This window comes from Oryza sativa, chromosome 12 (genome assembly GCF_034140825.1).
Source record: "Oryza sativa Japonica Group chromosome 12, ASM3414082v1".
Classification (NCBI taxonomy): domain Eukaryota; kingdom Viridiplantae; phylum Streptophyta; class Magnoliopsida; order Poales; family Poaceae; genus Oryza; species Oryza sativa.
Window position 1 is genome coordinate 2,597,007 of NC_089046.1, and position 21,300 is coordinate 2,618,306.

Genomic DNA, 21,300 nt, shown 5'->3' on the forward strand with positions numbered 1-21,300 from the left:
GGCGTAAAGTTTGGCGTAAAGTTTTGACGTGTCACATCGGGTATTATATAGGGTGTTGCATAGGGTATTCGGACACTAATAAAAAAAACTAATTACAGAATCCGTAGGTAAACAGCGAGACGAATTTATTAAGCCTAATTAATCCGTCATTAGCAAATATTTACTGTAGTACTACACTGTCAAATCATGTAGTAATTAGGTTTAAAAGATTTGTCTTGCAAATTAGTCATAATCTGTGCAATTAGTTATTTTTTTTAGTCTATATTTAATACTTTATGCAGGTGTTCAAACGTTCGATGTGACAGGGTGCAAAATTTCGGGGTGGGATCTAAACATAGCCTAAAAACAGAACATTCACAACATCAAATTACATCTGCAGAGAGATCGCTCGCTACATGGATTGTCGTGCGAAAAGCTAGACCAAACGGAGTGTCGGTACACCACGACAGTGCACGAATGGTGGGAAGCGACAACAAACATGGAGAATGTGCCAAAACGCATGTGCTCCTAGGAGATTTGGAAGGAAAGAAACGAGAAAATCTTTCAATACAATGAGCTCTCATCTATAGTTTTATTGGCAAAAATTAAAGAGAAGTCAAAACATAGGCGCTAGTAAGAGCCAGTGTCTATTTGTTTTGCTGTTTAAGGATAACCCTTTTACAACTTTTTCATGTCAACACCTGTACAGAAATTTACTTCAATTCTATTCAATTGAAATTAGCAACTTGCCGATTCACTAAAAAAAAACATTTACAGGATATAAGCAAATATCTCAATCTAGATACAACCATGTAGAGGCAACAGTTTATGTTGCTTACAGCCACAGATCACAGGCTCAAGCAAAGAATCTCAATTAAATAAAGAAGCAAATAAAGTGACCAAAATGGGTCCATGCAATGATGGGTACAGACTACCAATGGAGTAAACAACAGCCAATATTGCATCTGCTTTGCACAGCCACAGGGACCTGGAACTCTGGAAGATAGCTGCTGCTGCTGCTTCTTCTCCTCCATTGCCATCTATCACCTCACCTGAGCTGAAATCAAGAACTGGATCTAGGAGAAGGTCATGGTTCCAAGGATACTCATCGTTCTCCTGGTTGTGCTGCTTGGATTGGCATTCCAGGCAATTCTCCGGCCACCACCTCAAAAATTGTGTGGCTCACCCGGTGGACCTCCTGTGACATCTCCAAGAATCAAGCTCAGAGATGGAAGATATCTTGCTTACAGAGAAGATGGAGTTCAGAAAGACAAGGCCAAGTTCAAGATCATCAGTGTCCATGCGTTTGATTCCACCAAGGACTTCCCCTTGCAGGTTTCTAAGGTAAATGCAAACATCACGAACAGTTAGATTTGAGAAAAAAAAGTCATCTTTTTTTGTCCATGTTTTCTTTTAGATTTTTCATGCTTTTCTGAATTGATTGCTTAGTTTGTCTGTCGAAATTCAGGAACTGGTGCATGAACTGGGAATCTACATTGTTGGTTTCGACAGAGCAGGGTATGGGGAAAGTGATCCGAATCCTAAGAGGGATGTGAAGAGTGAGGCTTTGGATATTGAGGAGCTTGCTGACCAGCTCGAGCTTGGACACAAGTTCTATGTGTTGGGAGTGTCCATGGGAGGATACTCAATTTGGGGATGCCTTCAGTACATACCAAACAGGTAAAGACTGAAACTGCAATAAGTAATAATGCTAAAATGGTAGTAGTGCTCTCGGTCAAAAACCATATGTGGCTTGACATTTTCTCGGTTAAACTTTTGAAACTATAACTATCATTAAAAATTTTGATACTACTACTTAATTTAGAAATATAAAAATGACATGTGTGGATTAAAATTTCTTTCATAAATCTTATACTACTAATTACTCTCTCCGTCCCAAAAAATAAGTACTTTTGGACCTTGACATAGTCTCCAAGATGCTACTTTGATCAATAATATAGATATTTTAAATAAAAAGAGTTGTATATTATAATATTTTGTTTAATAATAAATCTAGTAACATCAATTTTACATTATTGAACTTTTTTATTATTTTGCTATTAATAGTCAAATTAAAAATATTTGATTTGTCACTATGCTAAAAATGTTTATATTTTGGGACGGAGGGAGTAGATTTTATAAACTCGTCCTAACAAAAAAGTGTGATCAACGTCGCACCGTACAGACCCAAAAAAACTGATATTCGCAACTCTTCACTATATATACTGTGTACCTATGTGCAGGCTTGCAGGAGCTGCCATGGTTGTGCCAATTATCAACTACTGGTGGCCTTCATTCCCAGCTGAGCTATCCAGGCAAGCCTTCAAGAGGCTCATCGTGCCAGAGCAGAGGACACTCTGGATTGCACACAACATGCCATCTTTGCTCTACCAGTGGATGACCCAAAAGTGGCTCCCTTCTTCTGCGGCAGCCATGCGCCACCCTGAAATATTCAGCAAGCATGATTTGGAGGTTCTTCAGAAGATGATGGCAATGCCTCTCATTGAGGTAAAATCAGATTGTTTAACCCTTATGAACCACCACTTATGCGTTTTTAAGAATGGTTTTGAATGAATTTTGCATTATTATAGTAGATTTCAAAAAATCGCTTGATTTACACTAATGTGGTCCAGTTTGGGTACATGAAAAAAAAAATCAAGAAGAGAAAATAAACTGAAAAGTGGAACATGTTATATGCAAATTAACCTAAAATAATACTATCGCAAACCATAAATACCACTATCGGTTTAGATTTGTTTTTTTAAAGAGCAATTGTTTGGAATGTTGACATATATATATCACTGATTGCTTCTTGATTTTTCAGAATAAATCTAGGCAGCAAGGCATTTATGAATCAACACATCGTGATTTGCTTGTTGCTTTTGGAAAGTGGGAGTTTGATCCAATGAATATTACCAATCCATTTCCTCAAAATGAGGGTTCTGTACACATCTGGCAAGGTTATGAAGACAGGTTGGTGCTGGTTGAGCTGCAACGGTACATTGCCCAGAGGCTTCCTTGGATCCAGTATCATGAATTCCCTGAAGGAGGACACATGTTCATGCTGGTAGATGGATGGACTGACAAAATCATCAGAGCGCTCTTGGTTGGAGAACAGCTCTGAAGTCTCATCAAATCATTCTGTGCTTGTTAGCTTATCATCGATAGCCAAAAGTTAAAATTTCAAACTTATTAATTCTAGAGTTGATTTTACATTTTCTATATGATACTCGCTCTGTTTCATTTTCATCTTAACTTTTTTCTTATTCAAACTTTTTTAAGTTTGATCAAATTTATAAAAAAAATTAACAATATTTACAACATCAAATTAATTTCATTAAATGAAACATTGAATATATTTTGATAAATATGTTTATTTTGAATTAAAATTGTTGCTGCATTTTTATATAAATTTGGTCAAACTTAAAAGGTTTGAGAAAAAGAGTCAAAGCGACTTATAATATGAAACGGAGGGAGTAGTGTATTTTGTAGAATTGGTTTTTAAGTCGTAAATAAGTTTTACCTATAAATTATTTTTACTACTTTATTTATTTTTTTTTATAGATCGTCAGCCATCGCTCAAACGATTCGACACTCGAGGGTAAAATTTACTTAAAAAAATGTACACAAAGGGTAACATTACACGCATTTATATAGTCAACTATATTTTGCAGTTTTAGTAAAACTTGGAGTAATCCAAACTGGAGCTAGTGGCCAATTCAGCCACGGCTGAGGATACTCCACATCGATCGCAGTGTCATTCGTATAATCATAAACTCCAACGTCCCGACGAAGATGTTTACGGTGAACCAAGTACCCGTAGTCATCGTCGAAATATATGTGATTTGGCATCAAGTGTGGATAATCCTTCACTGGCAAGCACATCGAGTAACTAGTGCCAATAAACAATGCATTGTTACCTATGTCATCGACGTCATCAAGATCTTGCTTCTTGTAGTCAACCTTGTACACCCCGATTTCAGTTGTTCGTACGTCCTTATGCTCGCTACCTTCATCTTCTTCCGTGACTCGCAAGACCTGCAGGATGTCACCTTCCGTGGTACGTACAATGTAGAGGGTGCCCAATTCACCCATGGTCGGCTTGAGAATCAGTCTATGGGTGAAGGAGGAAGAAGCACTGACGACATCAATGGCGTGGATGGCGCCGTGAACGGTCTGGGCGTAGAACACGCCGTCGTGGTAGATGCAATCTTCGAACCACTCACACTCATTGTTCCCCATCTTGATCCATGTCCACTTCTTGTCGCCGGATCTCGCGAAGGAGAGCTGAAGATATGGGTGATGGATGAGCATCACCGTGTAGTCGTCGCCGCGCGATGGGTCGGAGGAGATGACGGCTTTGAGATACAAGAACTCCCTGAACGTCTCCGGCGGGTGCGTCACCGTGTGCATGTCATCGTCGTTGCTCCGGTGACTGTTGCCGCCGCCGTCGTAGTAGACCAACTTGTAGTTGTTGAGGTTCCCGGCGTCGTCGTAGAGTGGCCTTACGTGTTCGATGGTGGCGACGGGTGGGAGGTCGAGCTGCTCGCCTGTGGCCGGGTTGAGGAGGTGGAGCTCGGAGCGGTGGTCGGCGGTGACGAGCCAGCCGTGGGATGACCCGACGATGTGGCGCTCCGCGATGGGCGGGTCCGGGAGGGGGACCGTGTAGGACGTCGTCTTGTCGGCGAGGCTGTAGAGCACGGCGGCGCGCGGGCCGGCGGCGGCGGTGGTGTAGAGGAGGCAGGGCGTCTGCGCGCGGGAGTAGAGGCCGAGGCGGCGTATGTCGCGGGCGGTGGCGCGCCAGAGCTTGCAGACGGCGGCGGAGCGGAACAGGTCGGGGAACTCGAGCTCGAGGAGGACGAGGCCGAGCACGTCGGCCGGAAGCTCCGACCAGTCGGCGGCCGCCGGAGTGTCCATGGAAACAGATCGATTAAGCGTCGATGAAGGCGTACGTACGTGCCGCGTGCCGCCAGATCATCCGCTAAAATAAAGCAGCGCAACTGATCGACGCGGATCAGATCGGAGTAGAAACCGAACAGGTTTCAGAAATCTCTATCTCTATCTCTTCCCTATCTCTACTCTCTATCTCTATCTCCTCTCCACTACCTAAAAAATTAGAGAAATTTCCGTGTCTGTGTGCTAAAAAAAAATGCGAAAAACTTTTTCTGTCCGATTGAAAAAGAAAGTGCAAAAAAGGATTTCCGTTTTCCGTTAAAAAAAGGAAAGAAAGATTTCTGTACCGAAAAAACAAGCGCTAAAAAAAGGCGAAAAATGTGCGAAAAAAATATTTCCGTCCGATTTAAAAAAAATACTGTCGTCCGTGGCCAAGAAAAAGCAAGCGCGAATTTTTTCTGTCCGATTAAAAAAAAGTGTGAAAAAAGGGTTTCCATCTCTTAAAAAAAGGAAAAAAATATTTCTATCCGATATTTTTAGATTCTTAAAAATAGTACGTATAAACCGATCCTCAAGAAAAAGGTTAATGGAAAAAAAAAGTTCTCGTGCAACGTTTAAAAAAATGTCTGATTCCATAAATACCGTCAAAGTAGATTTGGAAATTTAAAAGCGAATTCAATTTTCCCCTTTCGAATTACTTTTTTTATGCATTCAAATTATCATATATTAAAATCCACCTTAAGATGTCGAAGTTTATATAAACCGCACGAGAAAAAAAAAGCCCTATAAAAACGCTCTGAACAAATTGTTAGAGTAAAACACCTTTATAAAAAAAGATAATAAAACCATCTGACCCAATGCGAGGAAAAAACCATCTTTTCTGAGAAATCTGTATAATTACACGTGAAAAACATCACTATTTATAAAACAACAGCTTTGAAATAACCATGTGACTCAAAGCGAGAAAAACACCACCATTTATTTTAAAAAAAGCTAGAAAAACACCACCGTTTATTAAAAAAAAAAACTGGTTCGGCACTGTGCAATGCAAAAATGTCCGAATTTAGAAAAAATGCATCTGATTCGTTTCATGATTCGTAGCATTTGTATCGTCCATAGTCTACCATGTTCTGGCATCTGGAACTAAGACAAGTCTTGCTTGTGCCTTTTTTTTTTCTGAGCACAAGATCAAATTGATGGACGTTTAGGTCTGATAGAATCCATCGATTTTTTCCATCTCCAACACGGCTTTTGTTTCCTCATCTATTCTCCTATAAATTATCATACTACTATAGCTACTATTCTTTATAACATATTATATGAAAATAATATTAAAAGGTAAATATGTTATAAATTGATATTTAGAGAAGAGTGCACGGTGGCTTTTTTTTTAGACTTGACCATGCGAGGCAGTGTAGGATTTTGATTCATCATATTTTTTATTGCAAGAATAGGATTGAAAGAGTATTTTAGATTATGGCCATGTTTAGTTCCATGCCAAAATTGAAAGTTCAAAAAAATTGGAACGATATGATGGAAAAGTTGAAAAACTGTGTGTAAGAAAATTCGATGTGACAGAAAAGTTGAAGGCTTGAATAAAAAAGTTGAAATCTAAACAAGCCCTATATGCATGTTGTCACATGAATAATCCAACTTTTTTGGGCAAAGCAAAGCATTAGTAAGATTGCCATCGTCGAGGTTGGGCCATTTATGGAAGATGTTCTATTTTTCCTTATGATATGTCTTAGCTACAACAATCAATACAAACATTATTATTCACATGGTTATTTATGAAAAACATATATTATCATTGGAATTTTTCACCCGTTGCAACGCACGGGCAGTTTTGCCAGTACTACTTAAAAAAAAGATATGTTTTCTTCGATCGTCAAAAAAAAATAGCTAGAAAAATAAAAAAAAAGTCCGACCCCTAGATCCTATTCCCTCTCCACTCCTCTCGTTTTCAATAGATACCGTGATATCCCATATATCTTGGTGAAAAGAATTGATGTGCCGGATTGAACATCCGTTTGCAAAAACGAAATCTACAGGTCGAGAGCATTCCATTTTTATATGATTTTAATTTTTGGGTTTGTACTTTTGTATTTGATTCCATATAATTTTTATATTTACATTTGAGTCCCTATAATCTTGCAATAAGATACTTGAGATCGTTTTAGTTAAAAAAATAATAAAAGGGTGAGAAAAGACAGAAAGGTGCATAAAAAGAAAAAGAAAAGCCGCATAAAAAAAAGAAAAACAACAACAACAAACGTAGATCCGAACGGAAAAGAAAAATCTGATTCCTATAAAAGGAAAAAAAAGTGGTGGAAAAAAAAGCTAGATCCGATTCCTTTAAAAAGGGAAAAAAAGTTTTATTCCTATAAAGGCGAAAATAAATAAAAACATCTAAAAAATTCGTCCGATTCCCTAAGAAAGTGGCGAAAAAATGCTTCGTAAAAAATAAAAAGCTGGTTCGTATAAAATAAAAAATGCACGCGAGAAAAAAAAAGAAAAAGGCGAAACAAAGTCCGATTTCTAACCGGTATATATCTATTCTCTATCTCTAATCTAATCTAACTATTTAAAAATAGAAAATGCATGAGAAAATAAAAATGGTTCAAAAAACGTGTGAGAAAAAGTCAGAAAAAAGCGCAAGAAAAAACACGCTAATAAGGTTTTCCATCTTCCTAAAAAAAATTAAAAAATGGGTGAGAAAACTTATTTCCATTGTCGGTAAAAATTTTTTTAAAAAAAACATGCGAGGAAAAAGCTGTCAGAAAAACCGCGCCATTTTTAAAAAAATGGTTTGAAAAAACCGTGCAAGAAAAAAAAACACCATCTATTAAAAAACAAATCACTCTGAAAGTACTGTCCAAAAAACGCTAAATTGATGGACGCTTGAGTCGGATAGGATCCATCGATTTTTGCCATCTACTACACGGCTTTTATTTCGCCATATATTCTCCTGTATTGGAAAAAAGTAAAAAAGAACATTCGAAAAAAAGCAAAAAATACGCGCGAGAAAATAATTGTCAGAAAAAACAGGCAAAAAAACACACGAGAAAAGAAAAGCAAAAAAGGGAGAAAAATATGGTTTTCATCGTCAGTGAAAAAAGAAAAAAAAACATGCTAGAAAAAAACTGTTAGAAAGAAATGCGCCATTTCTGGAAAATGATTAGAGAAAATCGCGCAAGAAAAAAAAACCATTTATAAAGAAACAAGTCGCTCATTAAAATACAAACATTGTCATTGACATGATTATGCATGAAAAAAGTATATTATCATTAGAATTTTTTTCACTCGTTGCAACGCACGAGCATTTTTCTAGTCTGTTTAAAATTAAGATAATTTTATCGTCCTTAAGTAAGTACCTAGAGATACCATATTTAGTGTAAAATTTGGTACATTTAGGTATCAAGTACCTTAAGTATCAAAAAATTTATTGTAAAACAGGAACTGTAAATTTCCTCTTAAAACTATACTTCAGATATATTCTGCTGATCAGATGTTTGTCCGTGACTGACATGTGAGGCCCCGGTCAACGTGTCACTACGTGATTGGCCTGCACATTGTCCAGTTCTTTTGTGGTCGACGTGACTAATATAATAATATATTCGGATTAATTTTTTAATAGCGTTAGATGTGTTTGGCAGTAATCCGCTAGGGGCATGCGAATTAGCTAAGGGAGTTGATGGAGAAAATTAACGTGCGAATTTAATTTTTTAATTCTAATTATTTCTTTTTTGCTGGGTACATTGCTAGAGAGAAATAAGAGGGTATTCATGAGAGAATTCATATCTTCTAAGATATTTGATGTGTGACTTTTGAGGTGGAAAATTATATTATAAGTCATGATGAACGGTACGGTGAGGATGTATTTATCTTTCACTTAAAACACAGTTCTCACTCAATTACCACCCCTCCCTAGGGATAGATTGGTGGGAGTTGGATCGATTAATTCCCCATCCCAATCTTTTCTAAGGGTCTCTTTGAATCATAAGAATAAAAAAACAGAGGAATAGAAAAAACATAGGATTCTGACATGAATGTAAGTGTAAAACAGAGGATTGCAAAACACAGGAAAAATATAGTAATAACCGTTTGATTGGACCACAGGAAAAACACAGGAATTTGAGGAGAGATAAAGACTCAAAGGATTTCTTCTATGAGGTTCTACCTCTCGTTAAAATTCCTACAAAACTTGTATGGGAAGAGACATTCCATAGGAATTTCATAGGATTTTATAGGGTTTATTCCTTTTATTCAAAGGGCTTTGTAGGAAAAATTCCTATAGGAATAAAATCCTATGAATTTCCTTTGAATCAAAGGGGGCCTAAATTCATAAATCCTCCGATTAAAGTGAGATTAAAATGCTCAGATTTCTTACACTCCCATTCCATCTCTCAAACTCCTCTCAACTATAAGCCGTAACGCCACGAAAATAATTAGAGAAAAGAAAAGGAGCAAAATGAAAAGAGCAAAGCTAGCTAGCAGCCCAGTAGCTAGCCGGCCCAGCAGCAAAAGGCAGCCCACAGCAGCATAGCAGCGCAGTGCAAGCAGCAGCAGAAGAGCGAGCAGAGCAGCAGCAGCGCTGGTACTGTAGCAAAAATAATCCCACCTCACCAATTCAACTCGAGGGAGACCTTTTCTCCAACGAAAGTTGGATAAAATTTTAGATACTCGTGGAACGCTTTTCAAACTGCTAAACGGAGAATTTCGTGTGAAAACTTTCTATATAAAAGTTGTTCTAGAATATCAGATTAATCTATTTTTTAAGTTTGTAATAATTAAAAATCAATTAATCACACGTTATTACCACCTCGTTTTACGTGAAACACTTAATCTTTATATTCATCTTCATCTTCTGGAGATTCAAACACCACCTAGATAGGAGAAGAGCCCCCGGTGAGTGTAACAGCATCTCCAACAGCCTCTCCAAATCGAACTCTCCAAACACCCATAAGCCAACTCTCCGTCTGATTTAGCTAGTCAAACTAGATACTCACTCCAACAGACTCTCTATTAATCCTCTCCAAAATAAAATCGGACTCACATGTCAACATCTATCCCCTCTTCTTCATCTTTCTCTCCCCCTTCTTCTTTCTCTTTCCTTCTTTTCCCCCTTCCTTCCTTCCCGTCGAGGCGGTCGACGCATGGTGCGGTGGTGCGGCGACGCGGGGAGGTGGGAGGCGGCGACGGCGACAACGGTTTAGGGGCGCAGCAGCGGAGCTCGGGGAGGGGATGGCGATGGCGGCGGCGGCTCGCGACGACGACCTCGACGACGACCCTGACGACAACCTCGACGATGACCTCGTGAGGAGTACAGTTGCTGCGGGCCACCGTTGGCGAGGCGTTTTGGCTGGCCAAATCTAGCCAGCCAACCAGCGATTTTGGCCAGCTGGATGGCTGCCAGTCTGTTGGACCTCCTTTTTATGGTTGAATGGCCAAAATTTGGCTTGGAGAGTCTGATGGAGTGGTTGTTGGAGATGTTCTAACTCCGATTCTGGAATTTTTTATTAAAGTGAGGACGAAAAAGTAGTGAGTTGTAGTGTTAGGTGTGGTCAAACTGGATGAGATGGATCCAATACTGTTTTTGGGCCTTGGGCGTCACAAAAGCCGTTTAAGTTTTTTTTTATTAGGTGTCTCTCCTTTTATCCCGTATATATACTTTTGTAAGCTACATGGAAAACATTTTCATTGTTATTTACCTATGTTTTTAACTAACTCCTTGTCAGGGTTATGGATACCACATACCTATTAGTAGTTGACTAAATCTCGGCAGGACTCACCACATACCATGTCTTATGCGGAAACAACCTTCGGATATAGTAGGAGTTCCACATAAGGAAGGATGAATAGAGTTCTACATGGAAACGACAAGGACTACTCGGGTTGTATCCATATTGGTTTTCCTAGTTCTACTTGGACAAGGTGATACTTATGGGTATAAATACAAGACCCCCTAGGAGAAGAGGGGATACGGAACAACAGAAGCCACAACATACAAGCCAACATATGCCAAGACAAAACGCCGGATATCGACTTCAGAGATAGGCATGGCTAGTCCCCTACGGTACCTACGGATACCGTCAGGAGAGATATAGCGATGTCTCTTATCTCGCCGAATGCGGATTCGAAGAGGAAAGCTACCCTGTTGTCGACTACGAGTCAAACCTTCAGACCGTCATGTCGATAACAGTTAGATAGGCTACCCCAAATATTGTAATGGTGTGATTATGATGAATAAGAGCAACGACCGGCTTCGGCCAACGGGATGTAGGGTTATTACCTGACAATTCAGAGGCCTGAACCTGTATAAAAATCCCTGTCTCCATCTCTTTTACCTCAATCTCGTATATACCCTGGTACCAACGATCCCCATACTATGCAAATACCGGAATCGCGACATCAAACGTCAACACTCCTCAATAGTGATCATTTCCAGTCGACTCTCATGGTATTTTTTGTAAGTGTTATTCACATAAATATTTGTACCTACATATCTATTATATTATTAAAATAGTTTTGAAAGAAGGCACTTCGTTTCTTGTGGAGGCTAAAAAATCCCACATTAATCAAAGAAAAAGAAAATAAAAGTCCAAGTAGACGTACAATTAAAAAATATCTGAAATACTAAAAATAAGCAATATTGAAAGAAGAGTCCATATAAGAACCCAATACAAGATAATTAAAATTCGGAATTAAAAATAAAATAAATTCTGAAATTAGAAAAAATAAAAAGAGTTCATGTAGGAATATAATTTAGAAATAACTGAAATTTGGAACTAAAAATAACTAATATCTGATAAGAGTCCTTATACAACTGAATACGAGATAATTAAGTTCGGAATAAAAAAAACTAAATTTCAAAAATAGAAAAATGATTATAAAAGTTTAAGTAGGAATACAATTTATAAATATAAAATATTATAATAAAAATATGGAATTTTCAAAAAAAAAAAGATAACCTAGAACTCAACGATGACAAATAACAATAAAGAGAGAGAGGACAAGTAATAGGCCCTAAAATAGTAAGGTGGTGAACAGTTGATGGGACATCTAAAAATTATAAACAAGACCACAAATAGAACCCCAGCAACAATTAAGAGGTGGAATAACAGACAGGACGCTAAGCAGCATAGCCACGACGGTTGGCGTGACTTTTACAATGTAAAAAATGAATTGCAATAACAATCATGTTTTATTTTAAAAATCTTCAATGATAATAAATGGGCAGGTCATATAGGAGTATAGTGGTGGAGCCGACAGCGGTTGGCGAGGCTTCTAGAAATTAAAAAAATAAACCCTTAAAATTTGAAATAAAAAAATTGACAATGGGAAAATAATTCTATGAGTTCACAAATAAAAAAATCGGAATGAAAAATATGGAATTTTCAAAAAAATAGTCCATCTGAAACTCAACGATGATATATAATAGTAAAGATGAGAGAAACATTAGGCCTGTAAAGCAGTAAGTTGGTAGCAATTCATGCGACATCTAAAAGCTATAAACAATACCATAAATAGAATCCCAATAATGATTAAGAGGAGGGGCGATAGACAAGCCGTTAAGCAGCACAATCACGACGGTTGGAGGGACTTCTAGAAACTAAAAGGTAAATCGCAATGACAATCATGTTCGATTTTTAAAATCTCAATGATAACAAAAATACATGAGCATAGTGGCGAAGTCGGCGGCACGGTGGTTGGGCGGATTTCTAGAAAGTAAAAGATGAACCTCAACGATAGTTATGTCCAATTTTTAAAATCCCAACAACAATAAATATGGAAGACAATAGGTGGATCATAGAGAAATACAATATTGATGTTTGACAACACTCCTAAAAATTAAAATAATGGAACCTGATGAGACAATGGACTCTAAAAACTTGGACTCTAGAAACTAGGAGGTGCAATTTTTAAAGGTTTAAAGGAAGATAAATAAAAGCAGTGATAGATCGTACAAATAAAAGGGTGATAAAAGAGTAATGGGTAATGACTGGTGTGACTTTTAAATAAAAACTATAAAAATTTAAGGATGATAAGGTTCGATCTTTGAAGGTTATAAGACAACGCAATGGCAATTTAACAAATTTTAAGTAACGTCAAATATAAAAAAAATAGATAAATTTATATGGATGCTAGCCTCGCAATTTCGCAGGTCTCCCAGCTAGTTTTCGTAACATGAGTAAGGGTTAGTCACCCGTCCCGAAGAATGGATCTGCACAATCGCTCAAAAAACAGCGGGAGGCCACGCCGCAAGCCCGAACAAGAGCTTTACAAAAGTCGGATAGACCACCAGTGAGGCCAAGAAAGAGCCGAAGGGTCCGTTAAGAAGTAAGAACGTTGCTTATCAACTTCACCTGAACAACGACATTATATGGGATATCAAACACACAGCCCATAGATAGAACCGTACCTAAGCAAGATGGCTAGACTCTAGAGAACCAAACACTAGAAGACCCATATAGCTAACGTTGAACTAATTATTTAGCTTAACAATCCATGTTCACCGAATACTTCAGAACCAAATTGTGTAGTCGATCGTGTGCCCATGCATCGATCGAAGCACAAACAGATGAATTTCCATTTATATTTTCTAGCCCGGTCCACATATGTATATTCGATCAGCAGCAAGCCCACAAAAACAGGTGGCCTGGATGATAGCAACGAGAACAAACAAATGTGCCAGCAATAATGTGTCTTACATTTGCCCTCGGTCAAGTAATTCACCGATCCACAGCTAGCGGGGAAAAAGTTCTTAACTCGAGTAATAGAGGAGATCAGTCTATATTCGGGAAACAGGTCGAACTCGATCCATTGTTTTATTGAGAGTTAATATTTCCCGATCTGGTGTGCTTCTTACTTTTCCGACGAAACCTGCAATTAATTAATCAAAGTACATCAGAAATAGCCATTCACTGCTGTTTAATGCACGTCATAATTAAAAATCTTCCAATCTAGCTAGCTAGTGTTCTAGAACACAGTTCAAATTATGAATAATGGATCATCTGAAGGCTAAGGGAATAAGTATATATGTACAAACCCTTCACAACAGTTAGCTGATTAATCAATTACCAGCTGGTAGTAGACTTGTACGAACTTATGAAGGGCCATGCTCAGGTGGGAAAGTTCCACCACCCTACATATATGGAAACAAAGAAAAAGAAAACACTCATTTGAGATATCTCTTTGAGTTTATCTCCATTTCCATGGCACTGTGTTGAAATGCAAAATAGGCGCGAAACATGAATGAACTAACACATCTATAATTATCAGTGGGATAATGAAACAATAGTACGTACTCCTATATGGGAAGCAAAGGTGACAGAACTGAGATAAATTATATGAACTAACACACACATGTTTAATACTAGTATTACATTAATTACATTATTACTCCTTGGTGTGATGAGAGACAGTACAATGTGGATCTAGCAGATTTGTACATAGCAGATACATTTGCATGCCACATGTGGAAAGGTAGCTAATTTGTGGAGTAGTACTAGTAAATTAGACTGAGATGCAAAATCGTACCGCTTGGAAGTGAATGAGCGTAGTGGTGATGCTTGCCAGCGGCTGCTGCCGTATCGAACGCAAGCAGGCAATCTTTGCACTTGACGGTGGCCTTAGAATGATGTCTAGACATGTGTCTCCCGAACTGTAACAGTTTAGTGGATCAGAATTCAGAGATTCAAATTAAATCATCTATCAATCGATCAACTGTAGTAGTAGTAGTAAGTTATGCAGCTGCTGGAAATTAAGACAATTATATTGCACATGTACACATGCTCTGCATTTCTGTACCTTGTGCTTTGGAATGTAGCGTGGGTCATCGCACTGCGAGGCCTCCATGCAGATCAAACACGACAGGAAATCATCTGGACAGAATAGCATAGCTATCCCGTATCGGCGGTAGAAGAGCACCTCCTCGTCCGTCTCGGGGTGTAACTGCCTCACAAGCGCTAACGCCTCGAGGAATCTACCAGTCGCGTCACCGCTGATCCTTCGCCTTTGTTGGTTTTTTTTCCCATTTCTGGTGGCGTTGCAGGCTGCATGCAGTTTCAGAGAGCACGGCGTCAATACGATTATTGCCCGGTGAAACATTACACGATGATGCCCCATATTGCCACGCGATCGCAATCGATGGTGCTCGTCTCGAGCGGTTGGATCGGAGGAATGTCTCGGCTGGCCCGTCGAGAAGAGATCGGAGAAAGGAGGTCGAGGGTTTAATTTGGAAGAGACCTCGTCGGTGGAAGGGCTTCGGTGCGGATGCTGTGGTCGGAGTCGGAGGTGTGTCGTCGTCGGTGCAGTCGAACGCGATGACGAAGTACGGCGGTGGGCGGTGGCGTTCGGAAACTGCAGCGACGGCCGGCGTCAGCAAGTCAATCGCGCGCGATGGCGCTAGGGCTAGGCGCTAGCTAGCTCCGAACCGGAGAGGGAAGCTGGGTTTTGGACTAATTTTGGTCAGAAAACGAACGGGATAGAGAGACGGCACTGCCAGTACTGGTTTGGTTTACTCCCGCCGGTGGACAAATCGCCGCCGGAGAAGTTGACGACGGCGAGGAATCGATCGAAACGGGGAGAAAACGGCAAGGGAGGAGATGATGCGGGAGAAATGGTTAGAAAATTGGGGGAGAAAGGCGGAGATCAGAATGAGTTAATACCTTCCCTTCGTGTGCTCGGTGCGGTGGACGGCGCGGAGGAGGTGGCGTGGGGCACGGTGCGGTCCCGGAGCTCGCAGCCGGAGGGGTCGACGACGGCGACGGCGGCGGCTTCAACCCTCGGAAACTGCAGCGTGAGAAATTACGGCGTCAGAGAGTACAACGATGCTACGCGCCATGGCGCTCCAGTCTAGAAAATTCCAGAAAACTCCAGACCAGTTAGCTAGGGTTTGGATCGCGAGTGGATGAGATGGGGAGAACGAGGAGCGCGGATGCAGGAACAGGATGCTAAGTTGCTAACCTTAAGCTGCGTGCTCGTCGAGATGCGGAGATGGACGAAGGCGGTGGCTCGTCGAGGTGGACGAACGCGGCGTGGTGGTGGGTGCACTCGCCGGAGCCCGCGGCCGGAGAGGTAGAAGACGACGGCGCGCGCGGCGGCCGCGCTCTCTCTCTCTCTCCGTCGCAGCAAAGGAGCTCGCCTCGGCTCCGCGAGATCGGGGGGTCCTGGTCTTTATAGCCGAGACAGAAGGCAAAAGCTTTTTTTTCTCCCTTTTTTTCTTTGTTTTTTTTAAACATTTCTTATTTCCTTATTACTTCCTCTCGAAGAATGGAAGACTTCGCACGAAATACAAGCCCAACACAACACGGCCCATCTCCTCTGTCGCCATCGCACTGAGATAAACTCTCTCTTCCGTAGCCCAAGCAGTGGACAGTTACTGAGTGAGTTTAGCATTTGCTTGTCAGCAAATGGAATTACTGGTACACAATGCCCATAACAAAAGCTACACAATTACTGGTACAACAACAATTACTGGCACACAACAGCTACCAATTACTGGTAGTCCGTAAACTACTACAGTATACCAGCATCTCAACCAGATAAACATCGCACAGCGACGACGTAGTACATATCAGATGATGAATTATCCAAACAATATGAGCATTGTTACATATCTGACAAGCCAATGCATGTGCCAGGTGCATATGCAAAATTGTCACTTATACAAGCATTAATCATTTCAACGAATCATTGTTGACTTTTACCAATAGAAACCCTATATACTGTTGTCCAAATCTCAGTCCCAGATGTTCTCAACATGATCAAGGGATTCCTATTACACCTCATCAAAAGAGAAGATCAATGGAGAACTGTTTCTTCATGAACATGAGACCAAGGAAAAAAATTTACAAAAAATAGAAGGCAACATAGAAGGAATGTACTATCTGTCTGGAAAGAACCCAACTTCTTTACTCAAGAGAATGTTCCCCAAGCTCCATCTTCCTTGCTGATTGAAGACGAAAACAAAAATATGCTGCCTGAGCACAGCTAAATAATGAACAATTGTACAGAAATATGCATATATGAGATGTTCTTACAGGGATTTCCACTAAAAAAGTACACATGGCACAAAACAACATTCTCCAAGTATTGAATTGCATTTTTTGACTGGTCTTCATCAAATCCTTAAACAAGGCATTATGTGCAATCAATAATCTGGATGAATATCATTCTGATGCATTTCAGAATACAGCCTTATAGACCCTGGCACCCTGCCCAGTTACCTTCTTTACAGTTCTCATCTATCAGCAAAGTGTGAGTGTATTTGTTTGGCACCAATCCCCTTGCATCAAAGTGTACAGTTGAGAAGAATTAGTGCTCATGCAAAATGATAAGGATTTTACATGGAAAAAAGAGGGGAAAGAACGCCAGGTCTAAAATTTTATGTGCATGGAACATTATGGCAAGGAATTAAGTCAGGTAGAGAACCTGGAAGCAGAGGTGTTGCGTGGCAATGGCAACAGTCCGTCTCCTCACCGACCAGAATTTCATCACAGCTTCATCTCCATATCCAAAGTGGGTGATTCTGAATTTCCATCAACAACAAGGACGTTCGAAGCAACAACTTACATCTGCCGAGTAGAAACAGGGATTTGACTCAACATAAACCATGTCGAGGTAACAGTTTATGTAGCTTACAGCCGGAGATCACGGGCTCAAGAAAAGATCTCGAATAAATAAAGAAGGAAAGAAAGTGGCATGAAGGGGTCCATATAATGATGGGAACAGACTGCCAACAGAATAAAGAACATCCAACATTGCAGGATTTCCCCTCCACAGGACCTGTAAGACAGCTTCTTCACAATTGGCACCCCTTGCCTGAAAGCAAGCCAGGATCAGGGAGAAATGGTTCCAAGGATTGGCCTGCTGGTTGTGCTGGTTGGATTGGCCTTCCAGGCAATTCTCCATCCACCACCTCAAAAATTGTGTGGCTCACCAGGTGGACCTCCTGTGACATCTCCCAGGATCAAGCTCAGTGATAGAAGGCACGCCTACAAAGAGGGTGGAGTTCAAAAAGACAAGGCCAAGTAGATAATCGCAGTGCATGCATTTGATGAAACCAAGGACTTACCCTTGCCTGTTTCTAAGGTAAAGGCAAACAACAAATACAGTAAGATTGGAAATTCCTCTTTTTGTGTGGATCAAATCTACATAGAATTGCAACATTGATTTTTTTTCTTTAGTTCACACTTTTCTTAACACATTACTTTGTCTGTCAAAATTCAGGAACTTGTGGATGAACTGGGAATTTACCTTCTTGCTTTCGACAGAGCAGGGTATGGGGAAAATTATCCAAATCCCAAGAGGAATGTAAGGAGTGAGGCATTGGATATTGAGGAGCTCACTGACCAGCTCAAGCTTGGACAGAAGTTCTGTGTTGGGAATGTCGATGGGAGGATACCCAATTTGGGGTGCCTTCAGTATATACCAAACAGGTAAAGACCGAAACTGCAATACTGTACCATCAATGGTATATGTGACCCTTCACTCTCCAGAAATGTAAAGATACAACTACTGTGTGCAGGCTTGCAGGAGCAGCGTTAGTTCTGCCCATTATCAACTACTGGTGGCCTTCTTCCCCCGCTGAGCTATCCAGGCAAGCCTTCATGGGTCTCATCATGCCAGAGCAGAGGACACTCTGGATTGCACACAACATAAACTTCCTTGCTCTACCTCTGGATGACCCAGAAGTGGCTCCCTTCTTCTGCGGCAGCCATGCATCATCCTGCAATATTTAGCAAGCATGATATGGAGGTCCTTCAGCACATGATAGCGATGCCTGTCATTGAGGTAAATCAGAGATTATTTCACCCACATGAAGTGCTATTTAATAGAACATTAGAACTACAGATAAACAAATGCATCGGCCACATCCTTCAAAGCTTGCTTGATTTATACTACTGTGGTCAAGAGAATGATAACTTTACATTAAAAAATAGTAAGAGAAAAGCTTTCAAAATTAATATTTATATCAAAACCAACCTAAAGAAAAATGTCCCAAACCATAAATACTACTTGTTCAGGATGGCATATCATCGCTTTCTCTTCATTTTTCAGAATAAATCAACGCAGCAAGGCAAGGATATGGAAATTGGGAGGTTGATCCAATGAATATTACCATTCACCAATCCATTTCCTCAAAATGAGGGTTATGTACACATCTGGCAAGGATACAAAGATAGTTGGTGCTGGTTGAGCTGCAACGGTAATTTCAAAGAAGCTTTCCTTGGATCCATTATCATGAAGTCCCAGAAGGAGGACACATGTTCATGCTGGCAGATGGATGGACTGACAAAATACTCAGGGCATTCTTGGTTGGAGAATAACTCTCGGAGCTGTGAGCCTGTGGCTCTCACTGAAGATGCTATATTGCTATGTAGTCCTTTTTTCCAAGTTTATTTCCGATAATATCAAATTTGGCCCCATTCAATAGATGACAGACCATACTGTCACATTAAGCTATTTGTTAACAGTGAATTGGGTAATGACAATTGAAAACACGAAGCCTTGGTGCGTCTCTAGCTTCACTTTGGTTGTTTATGAGCTGTCACAATGCCTGCTTCAGCTTTCAAGTACAGAAGGCAGGTAAAGAAATAATGCTAAGATAAATTTAAGTAGGTCAATGGGTATTTTAAAAAAGAATAATCAAATGCAATACAATCCTATAAAACAGTACCTGAATGGTACTAACATAGTAATAAAACTCATGGAAACCACTTGTTTCTTGAAATGAGTAAGAGTTTGGGCGACTGCAGAAATATAGTACCTGTTAAGATTTTTTTTCCTCTGTCTGGTAAAATCAAGTTTCATATATTCCAAATTTGTGACAGACTGGGCATTCCTGTCATTCCTGATACACCTAACAGAATTAGTCCATAGTATTTTCAAGTGTAGTAATAAAATGTTTTCAATACCAGTGACCAGACTACCAGACAGCATGAGCCATATGACTTAAATCAGTCCAAGAAAATAGTTCATGATGAGAGTGAATACATTTATAAGACAACAAAAATGCAATCATCACAAAAAGATCAGTCTAGATTCTAACAAATCAATGAAATAATGAAGACCTCATAGACAATAGAATCCACAAATGTAACACTTAGTTGCTTTCTTTATATAACACAGCTAAAAGCATATTCGGAAACGGAATGACGGTTTAACTACTTCAGAGTGCACTTCTGGAAAGAGCGAAAACCAAATCGAAGAAAGGCAGGTGTCTACAACCTGACCATATTGCATTAATCAACAGAGTAGAATGTACTAGGCAATACTAAAGTAATCACATTAGTAAACATAATACTAAGCATTACTTGATCTAGGTTCTGGCATCATGAATGTCATCAACTCACTCGCATACAATGTTACATCTTTTTCACTGCTATTAGGTATACCACTACCCACAAAGTACATAAATTTGCAAAAGATCAAGAATGAATGTCAGAATGAAGTCACTACTTTGAAATTTGAATGTTGCATATGGTAATACCAACATTCTGCAACAAGTTATGGTCCATTTTGTCAAAATGATACAACTTACAACCTTCAAAATTAAGAAATGAAACCAAGATAATGTATCTGTTTACAATATACGGTTAAAATGTCAAGTAGACAACAGTTACACAATCACAAATCCTTAAAAGTACTGTAACTCAACCAGATAAACTTTTGGCATTGGAGAATCAAACACCTGAGTACCTGATCCACAAGAACTGATTAAAATGCAATAGAGAATAGAATTCAGAGATGCATGGATTGATCATGTTGTATACATGTGTTTTGGATGGATCTGATCGGATACAAAAGTACAAATGAGAAATTCCTGAGAGCAAAATAAAATATACTCCCTCCATTTTTTAATAGATGACGCCGTTGACTTTTTCTCATATGTTTGACCATTCGTCTTATTCAAAAATTTTATGCAAATGTATAAGATATAAATCACACTTAAAGTACTATGAGTGATAAAACAACTCATAACAAAATAAATTATAATTACGTAAATTTTTTGAATAAGACGAATGGTCAAACATGTGAGAAAAAATCAACGGTGTCATCTATTAAAAAACGGAGGTAGTATTTATCAGTAGCACTTCAGAATAAACAGAAGAGAAGAAAAATGCATGAGCAGATGCTTCAGATATCAGGATTTCAAGTACAGCGGATTAACTTCCAAACCAAACGGCTTACCTAGGTTTACAGACACAATTACTATTATGACTTCTTGGAATGTTTCAAGCGGCAATAATTCAATGGAATCTGACCACTAGTGAATGAAAAACATACTGCAGATTTGTACTACACAACCAACCTCTAGCAAGCTGTGCAATGATTTGAGAACACAGATTAAGTGGAATAGTAAACACTTGTGTGTGTCAGCAAATTAAAGGGCCTCTCTGCTGTTGTAGTCTCATAAGCAGA

The 21,300-nt window shown here is 39.5% G+C and overlaps 2 protein-coding genes and 2 long non-coding RNA genes across 6 annotated transcripts; 1 reads left to right on the plus strand and 3 right to left on the minus strand.

The window, feature by feature from the left end:
* Window positions 1-1,039: 1,039 nt before the first annotated feature.
* On the minus strand, window positions 1,040-5,023 carry LOC4351522 (putative F-box protein At2g33190). 2 transcript variants are annotated; one of them, XR_010738633.1, is made up of 4 exons: window positions 3,900-5,023; window positions 2,896-3,020; window positions 2,213-2,422; window positions 1,040-1,318 (listed from the first exon to the last, which is right to left on the minus strand). XR_010738633.1 is itself a non-coding variant. In XM_066306560.1 (1 exon), the coding sequence occupies exon 1, from the start codon at window positions 4,894-4,896 to the stop codon at window positions 3,637-3,639; it is 1,260 nt and encodes a 419-aa protein (XP_066162657.1). In that variant the 5' UTR covers window positions 4,897-5,023; the 3' UTR covers window positions 3,587-3,636. The 2 variants fall into 2 exon arrangements, 1 of the variants encoding a protein (XP_066162657.1); XM_066306560.1 differs by lacking the exons at window positions 1,040-1,318; window positions 2,213-2,422; window positions 2,896-3,020 and having other exon boundaries at window positions 3,587-5,023.
* Window positions 1,069-3,225, plus strand: LOC4351521 (uncharacterized). Of its 2 annotated transcripts, none has more exons than XM_015763252.3 (4): window positions 1,069-1,323; window positions 1,448-1,659; window positions 2,223-2,487; window positions 2,804-3,225. In XM_015763252.3, exons 1-4 carry the CDS (start codon window positions 1,069-1,071, stop codon window positions 3,101-3,103), a joined length of 1,032 nt encoding a protein of 343 aa, XP_015618738.1. In that variant the 3' UTR covers window positions 3,104-3,225. The 2 variants fall into 2 exon arrangements, with proteins under 2 accessions (XP_015618738.1, XP_025877769.1); XM_026021984.2 differs by having other exon boundaries at window positions 1,190-1,323; window positions 1,429-1,659.
* Window positions 5,024-16,681: 11,658 nt separating the features above from the next.
* LOC136354815 (uncharacterized) lies at window positions 16,682-17,448 on the minus strand. Its single transcript, XR_010738636.1, has 4 exons — window positions 17,308-17,448; window positions 17,103-17,161; window positions 16,917-17,003; window positions 16,682-16,825 (listed from the first exon to the last, which is right to left on the minus strand). It is a non-coding gene; the product is annotated as an uncharacterized lncRNA (long non-coding RNA).
* A 338-nt stretch (window positions 17,449-17,786) lies between these two features.
* On the minus strand, window positions 17,787-18,658 carry LOC136354816 (uncharacterized). The gene is made up of 2 exons (XR_010738637.1): window positions 18,133-18,658; window positions 17,787-17,870 (listed from the first exon to the last, which is right to left on the minus strand). It is a non-coding gene; the product is annotated as an uncharacterized lncRNA (long non-coding RNA).
* Window positions 18,659-21,300: the final 2,642 nt, after the last annotated feature.

Bases quoted from the DNA above. Each gene is read 5' to 3' on its own strand.
- LOC4351522 (XM_066306560.1), bottom strand. From the start codon at position 4,896: ATGGACACTCCGGCGGCCGCCGACTGGTCGGAGCTTCCGGCCGACGTG.
- LOC4351521 (XM_015763252.3), top strand. From the start codon at position 1,069: ATGGTTCCAAGGATACTCATCGTTCTCCTGGTTGTGCTGCTTGGATTG. The intron at 1,324-1,447 runs GTAAATGCAAAC...GTCGAAATTCAG, and splicing joins TCCCCTTGCAGGTTTCTAAG to GAACTGGTGCATGAACTGGG. The intron at 1,660-2,222 runs GTAAAGACTGAA...ACCTATGTGCAG, and splicing joins CTTCAGTACATACCAAACAG to GCTTGCAGGAGCTGCCATGG.